The sequence below is a fragment of the Ixodes scapularis genome, unplaced genomic scaffold (assembly GCF_016920785.2).
Source record: "Ixodes scapularis isolate PalLabHiFi unplaced genomic scaffold, ASM1692078v2 PGA_scaffold1__304_contigs__length_218370807, whole genome shotgun sequence".
Lineage (NCBI taxonomy): Eukaryota > Metazoa > Arthropoda > Arachnida > Ixodida > Ixodidae > Ixodes > Ixodes scapularis.
In genome coordinates this window covers 45,862,725-45,883,545 of record NW_024609846.1, presented here as the reverse complement: position 1 = coordinate 45,883,545, position 20,821 = coordinate 45,862,725, and the positions used below count along the sequence as shown (strand labels likewise).

General features: G+C 46.0%; 1 protein-coding gene across 1 annotated transcript in view; it reads left to right on the top strand.

The window, feature by feature from the left end:
* Positions 1 to 20,821, top strand: part of LOC8052214 (chondroadherin-like protein) — a 192,470-nt gene that overhangs the window by 95,412 nt on the left and 76,237 nt on the right. Inside the window, exon 5 of the mRNA XM_042290151.1 lies at positions 3,026 to 3,206. Coding sequence (XP_042146085.1) covers positions 3,026 to 3,206 — 181 coding nt within the window. The remainder of the gene's footprint in view (positions 1 to 3,025; positions 3,207 to 20,821) is intronic.

Sequence of the window (20,821 nt, the reverse complement as noted above, 5' to 3'; positions counted from 1 at the left end):
TACCAAACTTCCCTTTTTTAACTTTTGCGCGATGGTATGACTGCGGATAAAATGCATGTTTGAATGTTCTCGTATAAATTGAAATGTCTTTCAAACAATTTTTTTTTCTTTTTTTTTTATTGCAAAGACATATCCACGGGGCACAACATGCATTTTTTTTCTTAATTGGTCAAGAATTTACATTTAAAGGAATTGCCAGTATTATGAGCTATGTTAACATACATGGAACCGCAGTTCATCGAATTGCCTTGGCGCATCGAAACCCTCTTAACCACAGCCACGGTTCTAATGTTACCTGATCTGGAATCTTTTCGTCGTGCCTCGGAAAAGCCTTGCGTGGTGACGAATTGAAACACCAAAGGTGAGCTTCCGACATCAGGAACCAACCAATCGGATCGCTCGGAAAACCTAACGGATGAGCATCGTTTCGGAGGAGCCACCGAGGATAAATTCGCTGAATCCGTGTACTTTTTTTAGAAAACCCCGCAAACCCGTGGGAAATATTAGCTGGAACTTGGAAGCGGGTACACGACATTCCACGTAACCTAAGCCAAGGTTTAAAAATATGTTGGTGCATTTTAGGAAGACGATGCCAAACAAATAAAATTGTTCATTGTTTTGAGCAAGTCAGTTTTTTTTTCTATTTTGCCCAATTAACTAATTAGTTAAGGTTAAGTATCGAACTTTCTGAAATATTAAATTTAGAGCAAAAGTTCCAATGACAGAGTTGTAAAGCGTCCTCAGCAATATCCAATTCAGTGGTTTTTATCAAGAAACCTCTAACACGGTTCGTTTTTTTTTTTCTGCGATAAAAAAAAAAAAGTGCCCGAATAATGAAAAAAAAAAAGAAAAACAAACGTGAATTTGTTAACAGCGCCCAGTCAACGGTGCTCCGTTCAGCATGCAAGCCTAGTTTATTTAAGCCACGGCTGGGAACGCTGCAATTCAAGGTGCAGATACGCAAATTCACGCATGTCTTTTTTCCCTAATTCGCTAACTTTTTTCGAGGTCTATAAAAAAAAAGGTGTTAAGGTTTTTTTAATAAAAAAACACTAAATTGGATGTTTCTGAAGACGCTCTACCATTTTGTCTTAAAAAATTTTGCTCTAAATTAAATATTTTTAAAATAATTGAATAATCTGAATTAATTTGTTAATTGGGCACTAGGCCATGGAAGGCCTCTCCACGGCCAAGTCATGGAGAAGGCTCCTCTGGTGGCGTTTCTTTGAACTACACCATGCGAGAGCCAATGGGAGCCTCGTTCCTTGAAACTATGACGCGCGCCAGCCAATGGGAGCCTATCCATCAGATCGCTGCCACAGACCACAGGCTTCACTCCATTGGAGCAGGGGAGTTTAGGTTCCGTTTGGCGCGGCTTGAAAACCTGATAACGCCGGTTCGCTTCATAAGACAGTTAATGCTTTCGAATTCAAATTTTCGCCAGAGTCTCCGTAATCAGTGTGTGCATGTCTAAAGATCACCTGCGATGTTTTAACACGAGAGGTCCATCACGTGAAAAGATACGCATTTGCCCCTAGACAACAATGGGCGAACAACAAGCTCGTGTCTACAGGTGTGATGAGGCACGGGACATCAATAACGCGAGGCATCATTTTTTACTTCCCTGATGCCACTACTTTGGCTTACAAGCACGTGGAGACTGCATTCTTCGACAGGTCCGATAACTCTTTACGGAGTGCAAATTCGTTTGCTTTTATCACAGGAGTTGCGATGATCTCAGAACGACAAGCTCCTTATTGGCTGATTAAAAAAAAAAAGAAGAAATAGTGGGTAGACCTCGAGGCATCTAGCATAGAGGTCTACCCACTATCCTTTCAGTCAAAGCCAATCAGAGCTCGGCGTCGTTCTGACGTCACCGTAACTCCTGCAAATGAAGCAGACGACTTGTTCTCCTCATTAAGTTGATACTATCTCTCGAAGCGACTCTCGCTGACTCTCCGGGCTATCTCGGTGTCTGCGGTACTCAATAGGTAGTCTTCTTGTTTTTACAGTCACCGACAGGATGAGGACGGCGGGGCGTCTATTTCGAATCCCCAGACTCCCCAACACGCCTTCGTTGCCCTTTACCATCCTTTCGCTGCGTGTACGAGGCACACAGACACCGAAGTTTCATCCAACTTGGGAGGCACGCACTGAACACGAGACAACTTAAGGACCTTCCTGCTGTTCTCATCCTTTCAGTGAATATAGACAGACACGCTGTTTACAAACAAGTCGGCGTTTGCCCCCCCCCCCCCCCCCCCCCCCCTCCCCTGGTGTGGGCACACAGGGCGCGCAGAAACCAGATAGGCCTGATGTGAAGCGTTTGCGCACGGAGGCGTGACGTCAAAGCCGCGTGTTTGTGTCCATAGTCGGTGATAGGTCAAGAAGGAAGTGGAATCCTCTTCCACCTCTTTCCACTTCAGCAGAGCGAATGCTGGAGATTAGGTGACCTCCACTCCAGCGTTCGCTCTGCTAAACTGAAAAGAGGTTGGAGGAGCTTCCCTTGAACTCTTAACCTGTAAACTGACTATAGTGCGCTAATTACGGTACCTGCAGCGCGTTTCCCAATGGTGTGTTTACCGTCCTATTCCGCTCATCCGTTCGAAGTGGTCATGCTCTCAGATGTCGCGATCCTGGTGGTTGGCCGTAAAAGTTTTGGCAAAAAGCACGAGCAAACGCGAGTTTCGCTGTCGTCCCGGCGTTTCAACTCCTGGCTGCCGAACCTTCCGTGAACTGTCAAGCTGGAGGGCCACCTGTGATAGAACAGACGTCTGTCATACCCATTACCGCTGCTGCGACGCCACCAGGATCGCGGTCGGCGACAGTAGGACACTTCTATGACGTTATTAGGTGGAAATCGAGGGACCACTGTTTTTTTGTTTTTTTGCACTCGGTAAACGCACCAGTCCGATCGACGCGTTCCAGGCGGCACCATATCGTAATGTTGACTTGCTCAACGCTTACGCTAGTTCTGATTTTTTTGCTCTCCCTCTCTCTCTCTTCTCGCGGTCCTCGTGTGCAGCGACGATGGAATGGCTCAAGCTTGGCCACAACAGCCTCAGTGCAGTCCCCAGCGAGGCCCTTCAGAACCTAACTGCATTGCGGGAGCTCGACCTGCGAGACAACAACATCTCGTACGTGCACGGGGACGCTTTCGACGGCTACGGGGCCAGCCTCAAGTTTGTCTACCTCCAGAAGAACAGGTGAGCATCGACTCGTCGTCGGCCTCGTTAAAACCGCAGTTTCACTTCCACTTTCAGCGCACAAAAGACACGGAGTTTGCTGCAGACATGACGATAGAGTTATCTGCGGAAACGCTTCCTCGAGCTTGTTCGAAGCATATATGTGCTTTATACATGTGTACGCTTCCAACATATCTGCGGACAGTTTTTGTATGACCAGTGCTTTACTAGAGCTTCATACGAGGAAGGATGGATGAATAAATGGATGTTAATGGCTATACCCATTGTAACGGGCGGTAGCTTGCGCCACCTAGTATAAAACAAGAAGCAAGCCTCAGACAGTGGCTGTGTTCCAAAATTTGCTCGATCCGACTCCGGAGTAAAGATTTCGTACCTTGGCGTTTTGAAACTTACTCGCATTTACTCGATGACGTCAGAACTCGCGTTCCAGAAGCGGGTGGTTTACTCCGGAGTAATTACTCACGCTACCCTCCTCGATCGCGGGGTAACGTCGGATCAAATCCAGTAAACTCGTCACGTGATCTGTTCGTCGTCTGCTTCCTGCGCCGACAACCGTCAAAGGCAGCCGTCAAAGCTCGGGGGTTTCTTTTTTTTTTTTTTATTCTCCGAGTGTGTTTAATGAGAGGATAACGCTTGTAAAGCTGTGAAGGCATCGAAGATTTTATGTATACGATCAGTCAACAACCCCCACCACATCTCCCTCCCTAATAAATTGTCTCTAGCGGTTTCGAAGAGCTTTCTGTGATTTTATAATCATGTTCGCGTCAAAGCGAACGTAAGTTACATATCACTATTGAGGAATCCCCATGCGCTTTACCACTACACCGGTGCTAATTACGATGAGTTGAGGCTGTTTATGGCCCCTGGACTAGACTTACAGCGATCGCGCGGAATAATCAAAACAAAAATGTTGGTGTCTAACTGAAAGGAATAAGTAATTTTTATCTCAGTATACAGCCCAAAAGGAAGGTGAGCAAAAGGAGCTGGTGGAGCCATCTCAGAAAAAACCGCGTCGTCTCTGTCAAACAAAAACTTTGATGCGGTTAACATTATCGTCTCTATGTGGTTTCTCCATGATCAAAAGAGATCGTGTGCTATTTTCCGCCATCGCTGCTATGTTTTCTTTTTGCCATAGCCCAAGACGAAGCCAATCCGCGTAGTATCCAGGTGATTATCCCGGCCGTTCCAAAATCATGTCGCGGATGGTTTACTCGCGATGTCACGTGATATTACCCGCTGTCGTAGGAGACAAGTTACTCGGGTAAGATTTCGGAACATAGCCCGAGTCTCCAGACTATCGTTCACGTCCTTACAAGGATGGACCCAGGCGAGGCGAGCGAGGGCGCGCCAGTGGGGCATCGATAGCCCTAAAGCGCTCAATGAATTATGTTCAGGCTACAAGTACCACCTGGGTGGTGCCATGGCCAACATTATAATCAAAGTCAGTTGACAATCTTCCTCGAACGCTTGGCTCTTTTTCTTGGTGCGTCCGTTCGGTGGCGCTCGCTATGCTATCAAACTGCGGCTGATATGGACAGAAGTGTGGAAACCGCTGAAACGTCGGATGCACGTTGTCCGCGGTTGAAAGTGATTCTATTGTGGCTTTTATGGTGGGCATAGGGGTTTGTGCAGACGTTCGCCCCCCCCCCCTCCCCCCCCCTCCCCCCAAAAAAAAAGCGTCGTTCAAAAGCGTTTTTTTTTTTTTTTTTTTTTTTGCTATTCGTGAAAGTTGTGTGATTGGTGGCGCTATGATCGCCATCGGCCGACTACACTTATTGGGATTTCCTGACGGAGTAAAACCGTGAAGCCAGCCCGGGGACCTTGATTGACATTTCTTTCAAGCACGTCACAAGACACACGCGGCGGCGGCTTTTTTTCTGACTTCACACGTTCCCCTGGTTTCTCTGTAAAGAGAAAAGGGAAAGGGGGGTTAAGGTAAACAACTGCTTGTGTTTTACGTGTATCCAGATACCGCCTCGGAGATTTGATTACTTCGTTTCACGGTCTTATCGAAACTGTTCCATTTTTGCGTGTGCTTCAGCGCGCGATTGTTGTCACGGGCCGACGCTTTTAGAGCGCACGCGGTTTTTTGTTATTTTGTTTCTTGCGCCAAAACTCTCGTTTACCTCAAATATCGCCCAACCCATTGTCTCGCCGCAGTCTTGGGTGGTCGTCGGGCTATGTCGCGTTGCGTCACGCTACGTCACGTATTTTACCACTCCTTGTGACGCAGAGTTCATTGCTCGGTTTACTGTCACGAGCTGTCTTATCTCAGACAACAAGCGCGAAAGATCACGGTCATCTGCTGTTCCTGAAAGAGCGGGACGTTTAAATAGGACATTTGGTGCAGCGGATATTCCGAATGGGTTCACTCCGTGACGAAATTCTCATACGCTCGAGCGTGTAGATATAAGAGCATTGTGTATGACGGCATGCACTTGAGCCAAAATTGGAGATGCGTCGCCGGCTCCGAGGCGTCGGAATAAGCCACTGCAGTCCACTAGAAGAGTGCCCTTAAAGGAGCGGTGCAACGATATTCAATTGGAATGTTTTTCACTCGACACGAGCTTACTGGCACACCTGGAACTCAAGGATACTCACACGCAACGCCACTGGCCAAGAAACTCCTTTGTTGCGATGTAATTTCAAGGACAAAAGCGATCATTTTCATTCAATCTCTCCTTTGCAAAATTTGATGACGTAACTCGGGGATCGCAGTACACCCAAGTGACGATATTTGAATGCGGTTCATAGATTGGACCCGAGCATTGCGTGGGCACTCGACTTGGGCTCGTGACAATTGCTAGCTCGAGAAGCATTCGGGTTGTGACCCGTGTCCAATCGCTGCAACGACGACAACAGCCGAGCCATAACAATGTCTGGAACTCAGCGCGTGTCCTGCGCTTTGCCAACCCCAGCGCGTGGGCGGCATATAATCGGCTCCAGATCACGTGGCCGCTTGTTCTGGCTGCGAGTTGAGGGGGTGAACGCTGCTTGTTTTTCTTAAATTTTTTTCTGGGACTTCTATTGCGTGGGGTGAAAAACGAACGCGTGTTTCATAGGTCATTAACGTTAGGGATCCGTTTTAAACGGTATTTGCGCAAAGTACAAAAATTGTTGCATCGCTCCTTTAAACAACAGCGAATTGCCGGCAGCCATGGCAGACCAATAAGAGCTTGCATATCCGCATGTCGAAAACGCCGTAAGCAAGAAAATATTAAAGCGCTGGAGGCAGCCATTAGGATTGTTCTTGGAACGATCAAGCCATGGCGGTATACTTGGGTACGTAAGAATGTTCCGCTGCTGAGCTAACTTTTCAAGGGCGGGGGGTGCGTTACCTTTCTTTTTTCTATTTGTCGTGACTTAATCGTCTGGTTACTTGCAAGCCTCTTGGGCGTCCTGGAAACATTAAAATTTGTTGGGGCTTCCATAATAAAAGAACGAGGATAATTATTTACACTTCCCGAAGGATTGACTAAAAAAAATTACTTACCGGGTAATATTCGACGTGACACCAAAATCTCATGCAGTCACCTGGGAACCTGTTCACTAGCAGTTTTCAATGAGAATATACCGATTTTACCAGCCAGTTTGACTATGCCACCACTGCCACAATGCAGAAAGAGAACTTTAGTCTTTCTGCACGCGCGACAACCTCGCTGGAACCTTTGCTGGAACTCCGTGCGTGTAGAGCACGGGACGGCCAAGCACTCTCGTGCACTGCGCCGAACGTTTAGTGAGATCGGTCGATTGGCATCTGAGTTGGAATGTACAAATCTTACACTATTGGCGACGTGAGCGTTCGAAAGCGTCGCTGTGGTCGGCCCACCACAATTGGCCGAATGCTGACTATGATGTCAGTGAAGGATGTCTCGTCGACGGAAATAAGAGGAATGTAAGAACTTTAATTTTGACGGTGTTTGCAGTGTTGCTTTGAGAGCGCTATGATTTCAGGCTTCCACCATGCCCATTACAAACACCATCGAACTTGTTGTTCACAAGGTGATGACGTCACGAAAGGTAACCGAACAAGGGCGCCACCGAAACATCTCGCCGCTAATAGGACACCATCCTTATTAAACAAATGTCTCGCGAAAAACACATATGTTTCCTGACATATGTTTCTTGACAAGGCTGCGTCGACAGTTCATTAGTTGAATTTAATATACTGTATAAGTTTTTTTTTTGTATTATTTTTCATGCAATATCTTATCTTCAGTGTGTTTGCTATCTGTTATTAAAGCTGCTGCTCGTGTAATACAATCGCAAACCCAGTCAAGCTGTTCTTCGGCAGCTTTTGTCTATGGCTCTCTTCAGTTCACATAAAAAAAATCTTCGAATTGAAGTGAATTGAATTGGCAGGTTGTTGGGGTAAGTGTTGGGGAGTGATATAATGTTCTAAAAAGCTGCGGGCTACGAGCCGAGACTTCCTTCAATTATTGAAAAGATGCATGTTTTGCAGACCGCCTTATACGATCATACGGTACGTCCATGAACGTGGTGTCAGAAGCTTGCTCTCATCCCGCGGTTAAAGGTGTTCTAGAAAAAGGAGTTCTGGATAAAGGAAGACGGGGGGGGGGGGGGGGAAGCAACAGCTGCGCTGTAGCCAGTATCCCTTGCTTACTGCCTGTCAGGACGCAAAGAACGAAGGTAAATCAAGATTCAGTAGAACCATCTGAAGACGAATTCGCTTAAATAAAAATAAATAAGTAAGTACGCACAAAAAAATGTGAGCCATTTTACTCCGTGAACGCGGATAACCAGCGAAGCTGTTTAGCACACGACAAAGACGTGATACAGAATTTTGAACAAAGGTACGAACTATCGCCGCCCCGCGGAGCCGGAGGAAACTAGACACGCGCGACGGGACCGCCACCCCGGGAGAGTGAAAGAAAAGGAAACTAGGCACACAAGTGCTTGGAACGACGACAAAGAGAGGGCGGTGCGAGCGTAGACATGGCCGACGCGGGTCCCTCAGTGGCTAATCTTTAAGAAACTTTTATTATCTGCCTGAGATTCTACTGGTCTTGAATATGGTGCTATTGATAATTAATCTACTGAACATGCATTTCCAAGTAATGAGACGTATAAGCTTTTGCGTATAATGAAGCAATCTTGCACCAAATACGGGACATGAGTTTTTGTTGACACACACGAAAATCCACAGAACCTTAGCCATAAACAGCCTCACTGTAGAAATAAAATGAAATAGGACAGACCGAGGAAAACTCCAAACCAGCCGAGCTACGATCGCGACGGGCCGGGAAGTATACATCATTCCGCAAGATTCCCACCCGGCGCGTGCGAAACACACTGGGCACAACGTAAAATAATTTGGCAAAACGCCCTACCGTCGTTTTGCCAAATTATAAAATAGTAAAAAAAAAAGAAGAAAAAAGACAATGTCAACCACGAGCTTGTGGTTCGCACGAACCCTAAAGAGAGAAAAAAAAGTGACAGCGAGATTATAATACTATATTGATGCAGGGGATGCACGCAACGTCATTTGGGCATGATCCATCACACTTCCGTCAGGGAATGATTCGTTGACGGCGTGTAGATGGAGGTCTAACTTCGTGATAAAGAAAGTTAGAGGAACCCAGAAAGAAGAAGAAAAAAAAGGTGTTGAAGTGGAAGGAGAACAGTGTCTCGTCACGGCTTGTCTCGGACCCGCGTTGGCAGGTCCAAGCGGCAGTGCCGGCTGTGCACTCTCCCTCTCTTGACGATACGAGAGGCCAGCGGCTGTTGCTGGATCGATCTCGGCGCTCTATCTTGGCGTCGCTCGCTGACGCAGGTGGTACCGATTTATCGACTAGAACCACTCTCGCTTTCTCGGACACGGCTTTCCCCCCTCCCCCACTCAACTTTCTCTTTCTCTCCCTCGTTTTCTTTTATTTCCCTCTTCTAAATTTGGTAAAATATATAGTCCGTTCACGCCTACGCTGACAGTGCCGTGGGAGCTACCAACTCGCCGGAACAACCAACTGCCTAACTGTCACAACATAGCCTCCGCCGCGCATTCGTAAAAGCTTGTCGAGTAAGTCAGCGGGACAATTCGTGGCGCTCTGATTGGCGCGTTTTCATGTACGTGGCATCGCCTGGTTTATGGGGAGATAGAGAAAAGAGGTGGGGGGGGGGGGGGGGGGGGGGGCGAGACTTAGTTAAACACGACGCAGTGATTGACGCTGTAGCCATTAGCCGGCCCCGAGATCTGCTTACCCGATAAGCGTAAAAAAATTTATGAGCCGGCTAAAGGCTAGTGTGATTGACGCACTATCCTTTACCCGGCTCACAGATTTTCTTACGCTTATTTGTTAAGCGTATCTGAGAGTCGAATAAAGGCAAGGGCTTGAATCACTGAGCCGTGTTTACCTAATCCTCGCCCCCCCCCCCCCCCCCCCCCTCTCTCTCTCCCTCCGTACACTGGGCGATGTGACGACCATAAGAAACACGTCAATCAGGGTGTCAAATCTTACCCGTTGACTTCCTCAGCAAGCTTTTCGGAGTAGGCGACCCCGCCACTCTCTGCGCGTGGGTATGACCTGGGAGCGTGGTCACGTGGCGAAATATAGACGTAGGACTGGTCCGACGAGCCCGTAGCTTCCAACGCACTGTCATCTCCGGGACGAACGGTGTAGATCCCGGCTTGCTGCTTTCTACATACCGAGGATAAATTATTTTATATGTTGCGTGTGCTTTATACGAGGCCAGCGCTAGGCGCTATTTTCCGACCTGAATGCAGAAGTGGTGGTAGTGGGAAAGAAGTACGTGAACAGCCTATCGCAGTGTCCGGTGTTTGCTTTCGTTGGATTAGTATTGGTTTTCCTTGTGTTCTTGTGTTATATATATATATGTATAAATTTTTATCGACTTTCCACCACCTCGAGCTCTGTTTGTTCAACAAAATATATAGTACGATCAGTCACACAACTTGTCGGGGGCAGATTTATTTTAAAAAATAAAAACACACATGTATATATATACACACATACACGCAGAAGATAATATATACATAAATATATAGATATACTTCTTTTTTATCTTCTCCTGACAAGGTTTGTGACTTTGATCGAAGTATATTCTGTTAAAGAAACAAAGCTCGAGGAGGTGAAAATGACGAGAAAAACTTTTGGAGTTCCGAACTATCGAGCGATGTCGCAAAGTTGGAGGAGAGGGCATCGATGTTCGCCCGATTTACACTCGCACATGGTTATGATATTGGAATAGCAGCTACTTGGACTAAGTTGTGTCATTCTCTTGTTATTTTTTTTTTCAAACTAAATTTTACTACATACGGTCGCGGTTACACTAAACGGAAATCCTTAAATGTATGTTAATCAGCAAAAAAAAAACCTAAAGCATAATATGTTTATGTGAAACGAATATAGTATATGAAAGTAATCTGTCATAAAGAGCACAAATAACTCGACGCTACAGTAATACAGATCTAGGAGAACGCCTGAAGAGGGTCAAAATATACAAAAACTTGGCATACCATTGGCTCAAGTCAAGCATGATCGTGACAATATAAACGCCCAACAGATTCAATTTCTCTTTATTTAATAAACGGAAAACCACTTTTAGCTCTTTAAACGCGTGATTTGGAGGGCAATGATCGTTCAGTATGATAAGAATCGATGACAATTAATATCTGCATTCGCCAAGGGCGAGGCAAACACATTGTCGCAAGACCTTTCTTTTTTTTTTTTCTTTTTTTTTTTTTTTACAAGGACGTGAACTTTTTATTCGGTTCACAATACATCTCTGATTACTCGCGCAAATTGTACCCAATTCTATTCGGACGCCTGTTTTACAGACAAAGTCACCTTAAAATGGCCGCTTTCTTTCTAACAACTAACAATGAAAACAATATAAATTATTTTATAGACACCTCGGTTAGTGGACGTTTCAATCGAAGACCATTTCCGATTCGTAGCTCGTTACTAAACTTTTTTGTTTTTCCTATTTTCATAATCTCATGCTGTTCTTATTATGGCCTAGTTCCACCAGCGCATAGACAGCCACTTTTGTTCTCCAATAAAACAAAACGAATTTTTTGCCGATTCAAACAACATTTCGCAAACAGGTTCTTTCGAAACCAGATGATGCCGCTCCAGCGTAAAATCAGAAAATATATATCTGACATTTCGGTGTGCAGCGTTTATGATATGTCGCTGTAAAGCAAGGGTCCCTTTTTCAGCAGGCCACTGATATTTACGATGGTAATGCAATGAATGCAAAGGTGCAAGCGAGCTGGGCAAGGATAGCGATAATAATCGCAGGAGAAGGGCAACAAGGGGGACCAAGGACGAACACAAGCACAAAAACAAATAGCTGTGTTTGGAGATTTGTGTTTTTCCTTTGTCCCCCTTCTCCCAGGATTATTATGGTTAGGCTGATAGTTGGGTGTGCCATATTTATTGCACATTGTCACCACCTGCATCTCCATTCTTAGTCCCCTGCTTCACGTCTGCGTGATTGCGTTAACAGCAATTCTCGTGTATAGTGTGCTTAGAGCTCTGTGCTGTACGTATTACGTATTGCCATCACCAGTACTACCATTATAATTAGTCTTCTGCCCGGTGCGAATACGCCAACATTCATAATTGCTTTCATTATTGCCTGGAAAATTTTCTGGGCTACAATTGCTGTATAATGTCGTAATTACCAAAATTCCTTATTACACTATAAATATACGGTATATATTCATCTGTATTACTCGCAAGTCGTTATTTGCATATAGGGTTTCTATAAATACACCTTGAATTATTCTTTTTTACTTTACTCCACTTAGAATGTCTCTATACGCTCCGTGCGGGAACTATAGGGGGTGCTTTGAAAAAACGCGCGTAGCGCCGCTAGCGGAGGAGCTGGCGTTCGACAGTGAGGCGCGTTCAGCAGCCTGCGGCGCCTTTTCGCGTGCGAAGCTGTGACGGCGAAAGCTCGCACGGACGAAACTTTTGCTTTTTGAGCCGACACGTTGAGGGTGACGTTGCATGAGTGCTGGGGTAGACCTAAGAAGGGCATCTAGCTGTTCTCCAATTCTTATATATTGAGTTTGAGTCGTTATTAGGGGTAATTTCTCTAGTTGCGGCCAAAAAAGGGGTTAGAGCAATTTTTCGAAAAGCAAGACGGCCACCACTATAATTGCTCTGAGTGGGAAATATGTTTCGCTCGTCGCTGTAAACGGGAATACTGGAACGACGATATTTGGAGGCGAGTGCCAAGTTTCATTCAGACAGCAGGTGTGAAAGTTATGTTTCTAACGAATAAAGAAATAAAGTTGTATGGGATATCCAATATTGGACCCAAAATGTTGTGTTATAACCGTGCTGTACGAAGTGCAGATTTGGGCATACAGGTGCTTGGACTTGACAGTAACACGATACAGCACTTATTATAACAAAAAAAGGTGTCATAGGGAAACCGGGTGGAAATTTGGTTTGGGTGGTGTAACTCAATGGTAATCTGTTTTGACCATGAAAGGGCTGTCAAGAGAATACCACTCGTCGTGGGAGGTGGATACCTTGCAGGTAGGAAGGGACTAGTGGACTGTACTCCCAATTGAAACAACTTTACGAAAGGTGGTTCTGAAGCCAAGAGAACAAAGTTGTCGGCCAACACACGGTTTGGCCGTCAACGCCGTTTGCGATCAGCTGTTGTGTAATAACCTGTTGCGCGAGGTGCTGATATTCGGCACTCAGGTACTTTGACATGACTTGACACAACACTTAATATACCAAAAAGAGCTGGCATAGCGAAACCAAGTGGAAATTTAGTTAGAGTGGTGTAACTAAATGGGAACCAGTTTTGACCGTTAAAGGCTGTCAAGATAATACCACTCATCGTGGGAGGTGCACACTTTACAGGTTGGTAGGGACCAGTGGACGGTACTTCCAGTTTGAACAACTTTGTGATAGGTAGCTCTAAAACCGAGAAAAAAATTGTTGTCTACAGAACTGGGGGTGTCAGCGTTTCTACATCCAAAAGGAGGCTGATCAAAAAAGAAAGCACACCACATAAACTTCCATGCTCAATCGTAAATTTTCCAGTGATTCCGAGTTTCATTGTAGTTTTCCTTAGATTCATATTTGCACTTTTTTTTTTTTTTTTACTGTTTGACTTTTTCTTGTTCAAGTACAGATTGCGTGCCATACTTGTCCGGAAATATCATCGACAGGTACAATGGGGACGAAACTTCTTTGGACAGCATTCCTGCAACGCAATTGGCACTGCATACCCGCGAGTGTGGGATGGCATTTCAGTTCGTCCCATCGGCGCTAACACATGTAGGCGTCACTGGTACGAAAACAAACGCAAAGCGCAAAGCGGCAGTGTAGAATATGTCAGCCGTACCGACACAGTGGCAGGTATGATCGGGAGACTAAATTTCTCGCGTAGTATGGCATGGGTTTATCGTTGTCGCTGTCACACAAAACATCGGCGAGGTGAAAAACTGTGAAACTTTCTCCCCACGAGATAGACGCATAACTAGCGAAGCACTTAATGACGCAGTACCACCGGCAGCAGCACTTCATGCTGTGAACCCAGCGCAACCGTACCGCTCCGACTTCAATGCGTACCAACGTACGAGGTGTGGTTTCGGTTTCGTTTTCTCTGGGGTTGTCACTGCCTACCTTCGGTAACGGCCTCGCGGCGGCGCGCCAGTCGCGTCGCACGGAGTGTTAGGTATATTTATTTAGGTTGTTTTTTGCTTTTAATAATTCATATTCACTTTTTTCTGAACCCCGAGGCTGCGGCCGGCACCTAATCCGTCACCTTAGACGCAAATTTTCGAGACACCTGCTGTAAAGGTTGCTATGCGTCAGAACAACATACCACGCAAAAAAACAAGGTTTGCACCTCCCCCCTCCCCCCCCTACCCCAAACGTCATCATCCACGCAGCAGCGTCTAGCTGACGTTACCATCGATGCCATCGCGTCTTGCAGGGTCTCTCAACGAGTGCGACGCAAGCACATGAATACGCCAACAAGCACGCGTCTGTCGCTTTTTTCGGCGTACTCTCGTCAAACACCGGCGTGTTTGCCGCTTGGGGCGGGCCGGCGGTCCACAAACGATGACGTCACGCGTAGGCCTTCTCTTCTAGCCGGTGTTGGTCAGAGGTCAGACCCAACCGAACTCTCACGCAAACGTAAACCTAATCCGCTAAAACGTCGTCCTAAATTCTCTACTTTCGTAATGTCACCTTAGTGTTTGCAGCGGCTTCCGTGTAGAGGTATCATTTTTTATTTGTTTTGCGAGGAACAAGTAATGAACGCCTTAACGGCATTTTAATCTTGGTAAAAGTTCCCGGTATACACACCTCGGCGTATCTTCAAAGGAAGCGGCCGACAAACGCGCGACAAAAGGGGGACCCGCGATCAAACAAGGAAGTTCCTTTGAACGACGAGAAGCCCGGGAAGCGGGGCAAAAGCTTCCGACTATACCTGGTTAGTGTGTCTACGAAACTCGACGGATGAGACACCGACGGTGCGGGACTCGTGGGACAACACACGAAAAGGCTTCGCGCGGGGGTAGCAAGCACACAACAAACACCAGCGCCAAGCCCCGCAGTTTCGAGCCTCTGTCGGGGCGGCGGTCGAACTCGTTGTGTGGCTGGTTTCATCCGCCGCGGATGTTCAGACAGTGTTTGTCTTGTCCCGTTCAAACAATCCCAACAAAGAATCGATCCCCATTGTTGTGTTTGCGGACGCACTACACAAACTTCTTTTGAGGCTTCCGTCAGGAGAGTGTGCGCGCCGTCGAAAAACGTGATGACATAAACTTCGTGCTCCCGTCTGTCGTGTGTGTACCGCGAGGGCTCGATTCACTCTTGAGGCATACTACACGACACACAAGCCATATCGTGTGTGTTCCCCCTTAGCTGTCCGAAGGAAAGCGAACGTCTCACGTTGAATGCGGATGCTTTCAAAGCTTTTCAAATTACTGTCACGATTACTGAGTTTGCGATGTCTCAGCGAGCTCCCAAACCGCTGAACGCGACCATGTCTATGCGCCGAGAAACAGAGAAAGAGGGAAGGAAACGAGAGCGCGCTTGGACGTCCGGAAGGCGAGCTCTGGCTCGAATGATTAGTGGGGAGACCTAAACCTAGTTGCTTTTGTCTCCACTGCACCCGTCGAACGATTTCGAATGCGAGAGCCAAAAGCCGGACGCCGGCGTTCCGCGTTCTATACGCGTTTGACGAATGCAGCGGGGAGAAAGACATCTAGCTTTAGGTCTACCCACTAATCTATCGAACCACAGCTTGGTGTTCCGACGTCCCACTACGTTCTCGTCTCCTTTTCTCCCTCAGTTTCTCGGCGCATAGCCACTGCCAGAATGAGAACGGCAAGTTGTTTCTTCCCGAAGCCCGCCCTCCACCACGTCGGTCGTACTTTGGCTGCGTGTGCAGGGTACGTCGAGGCCACGCTGCAAGACATATATAAAGGTGAAAACAGGCATCACTGCGAACGCTAAGGTCCTATTGGCACGCGCCCCAGTAGCGCATCCAACAGCGCCTACTCCGTCCAGACGGCGCAACTGATGAAAAAAAAAATTCACAGGGTCTCATATGTTATTTTTAAGACGACTTGAAGGTGAAAGCCCAAGCGCTGATGCATTGAAGAAAGATACATGATTTACTCCACCGCTTTAATTCCGCGTAATTCACTTTAATTCCTCTTAATTCACTTTAATGCCTCTTAATTCTCTTCGACTCCCCTGAAATCACTTTGATTCCTCTTAATTCGCTTTATAGTCCTTCTTCATTCCCATCGATTACTCTTACTTCTCTTTAATTCCTCTTAATTGCCTTTAATTCCTCTTAATCCACTTTGATTCCTTTTAATTCGCTTTGTCATCCTTGTGAATTTCATTGCCTCTAATTCGCCTGAGTGGTCACGTAAACGTTATGGTACCTTACGTGTCGCCGACGTGCCTTTGCTCAAGGATTTTCAAGGTCGAATGAACAATAGAAGATATAAGGCTTCCGCCTTAAAAAAGAAAGTGCTTATGCATTGAGAAACCGAGAGAGAGGAGAAGACGAGGGCGCGTGGGGACGTCAGAACGAGCTCTGGTTGGAACGATTAGTGGGTAAACCTAAAGCTATAGCTGAATGAATGAATGAATAAACTTTAAGGCAGGTATGGGTTCTAGTACACCCAGTTGGTGCCCCCTATTTGTTTCCACTGCACACGTCAAACGCGCGGGGGTTCTGTTATAATCCGACGTCGAGCGTAGCCAACGCGGCGTAGCGCACCGGACACAGATGCTGATTGATCGTTGATACTGAGTTTCTGCTCGCCGGCCAGTGAAAGGCACGCGTCCAATACGCCGTGTTCGCTGCGCTCACCGTCGGAGTACAATAGTGCCTCGAAGCCTGAACCCCATGGTGCGATTTTGGTTTACGATTTCGCAGCTGAGGCTATTAACCACGCAGCCTTCACCACACTTTTTTTTTTCCGCACGAGCGACGTCGCAGCAGCGAAATCGCTCAACTTCATGGAGCGAATTACGCGACGAATAACTGACGCACGTCGCCCGACGGCGCGCTCGCTTTGCGCGCGACGTAGCAGCCATTAGAGAGTTTTAGTAGATCGTTCCCATGACTTCGATAACGATACCCGATACTCCGCCACCGCCTCCCTTGAGCTTGCATAGTATCGTTGTCGGGGCTATCGGAGGTATCGGAACGATCTACTAAAACTCTCTATTATGCTGATTCCACGCGCAGAGCGAAAACCGCTGGGCAAACTTCGTCGATTTTTCGCAGCATATTCGTCCCATGCATGGAGTTCAGCCACCGCGGAACGCCGGCGTCCGCCACTTGACCCTCGCGTTCGAACGCGTTCGACGAGCGCAGTGAAGACAAAGGCTAGCTTTACGCCTACCCCACTCATCATTCGAACCAAAGCTCGGCGTTCTGACCTTGCCGCGTGCTCTCGTCTACTCCTCGTTCAGTTCCTCGACGCATTGCCACCGTTTAGGCACGAAACCATGGTCAGTGAAGAAGCAGTAAGCAACAAGCGCAGCGGGAGTACAAAGTTCTACATGACGTGGGGCACCCACAAAAAACGACTTTAGGAACAAGCATGTCTCCCACAGAGAAGTCTGGAAAACCGGGCCCGCAACAGGCTGCCACTAACAGAGTACCGAAGAGTCATCTGACGGCGCCGCTTACAACCAAGGCGAGTTGAGAACGTTCCAACAGCTGCGACGCGCGCCTGGTCCACGCCCATGTAGAGATCTTACACCGTGTCGACGCTCGCAAGTCGCCGAAACGTTATCGAAGGTTTGGAGCTCGCCTTGGAGGCGGGACAACGGAAAGACCTCCTGGCCATTGTAATCCTGCCAGTGATTTAATTCTGGACAAAACTGTAGGAAATACGAGAACATCGTGATCTATAGAATAGCTGTGTGATCTTGTCGCAAGGTGTGTGCACTGCTAACAAGAATACGGCTGCAACAGCTCAACTCTGCAGAGGGCATTCCGCACACGAGCACTCGGAAATATAAGACACTTCGGGATTCCCGTGTCCGTGCCTTTCATAGAATTGGCCACAACTTCTGATGTGAGGCGGAGAATAGTGATAAAGCAACAGAATTAAAAAAAAAAAAAAGTCAACATTATCTGTGATTGCGTTTGTGCTTTCAGAGTGGTCTCGAAACGTCTAAAATATGTGTTTTTGTACACGAGGGAAGTACAAATATTGAGATTTAGTTTCGTCGTAGCAAAGTCAGTGATGCTGTTGACGGGAAGAAATAGCAAAAAAGTAACAAAAAATGGTGGAAACGTGAGAGCTTATAACACGTGTCTTCGCGTCGGGAAATTCAGCTGAAAGCATCGCCCTTCGAGACGTTTTTATTTTAATTGTGCTGATCATCCACTTTCTAAACAACAAAAGTGTTTCTGCTTATGTCTCATACAAGCCGCAACGCTGCATAAGGGTGCTGAGATGGAGGTTAAAATGACACCTTAAGTGCCTAGGCAAAACACATATGTCTCAAAATTAAGTTTCCCCTAAAGCAAATGCTCTTGCGGGAAGGGGGGGGGGGGGATATCAGTTTCACTGAATGGGCGAAAATTAATAAAAAAATAAAATACTAACTTCGTTCGGAAAACGATCAATTACTTTAAGAAATAAAAGAAATGCTAGATGCGGACCGGTGACAAGCAATGGGTCCACGCCCGGTGTGAAGTCAAAAGACAGGCGACTGAACGCAGACGTTAAAATAAAGACAGAAATTTAATTAGGCAATAAAAAATCGCGTACGGCGACTACACGAAAATTTACCTGTAAAACGATTTTATAATAAAGCTCACCAACGAGGCCTTCGGGCAGCGTGACCAAGAGGCAACTAACAAAACTAAAAAACCAAAACACCTCAAAACAACGCGCTGCTCGCGAGAAGAATGTTCGCAGGCTCACCGATGCTGGACTGATGATGGGTCCGGAAGATTGTCGTCGTCTCGTTGCTGGGCGGGCCGAAGGAACATTGCACTCCCGAAACGGGAAAACCACACCACCCACAGGCAAAACACCCCCAAAGGCAACAGCACACCCCAGGGTAAACACAGGCCCGCAGGCAAAGCAAGCTGAAACGCAAAACTGGGGACTCAGACCCCTAAACGAAGAAGAGACAAGTGTCACGACGAGCAGCGGGCAGACGATGGGAGTGCCGGCGAGATGGCCACGCACACTGTAACCATTCCACAAAAAGGCAGCCCTTTTTGTAGCCCAACCATGCAGGTAGGCAAGGCCGAAAAACAATGTACCACGATGACCTTTCGAGACATCTCAAAAATGCCTCCCCCCTCCCCCCCCCCCCCCCCCCCCCCCACCCTCCTCTTCATCGAAAAAACATAAAACCAACATGAGGGTCAATAAGACATCGAGCGAACGCCACGACCACGACCAGGATTAAAGATTGTTGACGTATCATCCCCCTACGAGGACAATCCCAAAAACCACGAATTCATCCACGAAGAGCTCAGGTGCCCTGGAGTGAAACACCAACCTAGAAAAGAGGTCATCAAGTCATCAAAACAACACATCCCCAAATCCCAAGACATGAACGCCTTGCGCCCTCTCTCGGCGCTTTTCTGCTAAGTGCATTAAAATATTAATTTCAACTGAACACGACATCGCAATGTTCTCCTGGAGTATTTTATATGACAGTTATAAAATATTAATAGGCAGTAATTAATCTTTTAAATGTGTATAGCTTTTTTTTATTATTACACGGCTTTACAGGGTTTCTTTACTTTGAATCATATAGGCCACATTTACAAAATTACCAATTTCTGCTTCCTCTTTTTTGTTGTACAAAATATCGCAATATTCCCAAGAACTATTCAATTCCTGCGTATTATATAACGCAAATAAACTCCAATATTGATATTTGCTTGAAAACATTTTGTTCCACGGACGTTTCTTTTTTTGACCTGCGTTGAAATCACCGTAAGGTCATCTCAACCGCCTTCCAGAATGCAGTGCGGCAAAGCGACTTTGACTTTGTTCACATGTTTTGTAGGTTGAGGGAATTCATATTTTATTTCATTCTAACCTCACAAGCGTTAAAACGTAACGTTATTTCAAAGAACACAAGAACTTTCTCTTTTTTTTTTTTCATAGACTAAAGCGTGATCGTGCACGATCCATCCAAGAAGTCATCCCGCAAGGATTCGAAACAACGTTTCTGCCGGAAGATTTCCAAATATATGACGAGTTCATGAATTACGCATATATGAACCTTTAAATATATGTTACTTGTCGACCTAGATAAATTCATACCCAAATTGTTTCGTACATTAACGCCTTGGCTGGGTGCACTAAAAGGAGACATTAAACAAAACAGCAGAAATCGCAGTGTTCCCCGTGATTATTTAAATAACAATAATGAAATGTCAATAAGCAGGAATTAAACTTTTGGACGAGTGTAGTTGTTATTCGATGGCTCAAGAAAATGTATTTGCCTTGAATCCTATCGGCAACTTTTCACAGCATTATTAATTTGAGATTTTTTTGACAAAATATCGCTATGTTTCTGCGGAATGTAATTGCCCGTGTGTTATAAAACACAAATCAATTATAATTTTAATATTTACTTGAAGAAGTCTTATTTCACGGGCGTTTGTTTGGTTGAGATGAATGGGAATCCGCGTAAAGTCATCACAACCGCATTCCCGAATGTACTGCGGCAAAGCGACTTTGATTTTGTTAACAAAATGTTTTGTTGGTTGGGGGGAATAATTTATTTATTATAACTAGTATTCCGTGCTTTCGGAGTTTATTTTTCGTGAAATTTTGAAGGTGTTTTTCTGAGTGTACTTTCCGCTGGGAATTCAAGAATTATCCGAGTTAATTGTTTTCTTTTTTTTTTAGATTTTCAATTTTTTGAAGCTCAGAGTTCATTTTACCGCGTAAAATTTAAAAAAAAATCAGAAACAATGTAAATAATCTCCGGGACCCATCGTACCCGTTGTTCCGAAAGAACATCGACGTGCTAAAAGGCAAACCCCTTTTGTTAGTAGTTCTAGATAGCAAAGTAAACTGAAGTGCAATATCCTCGGGACCACTGACCTTGTGCTGTTATAAAGTTTAGTTGTAAAAC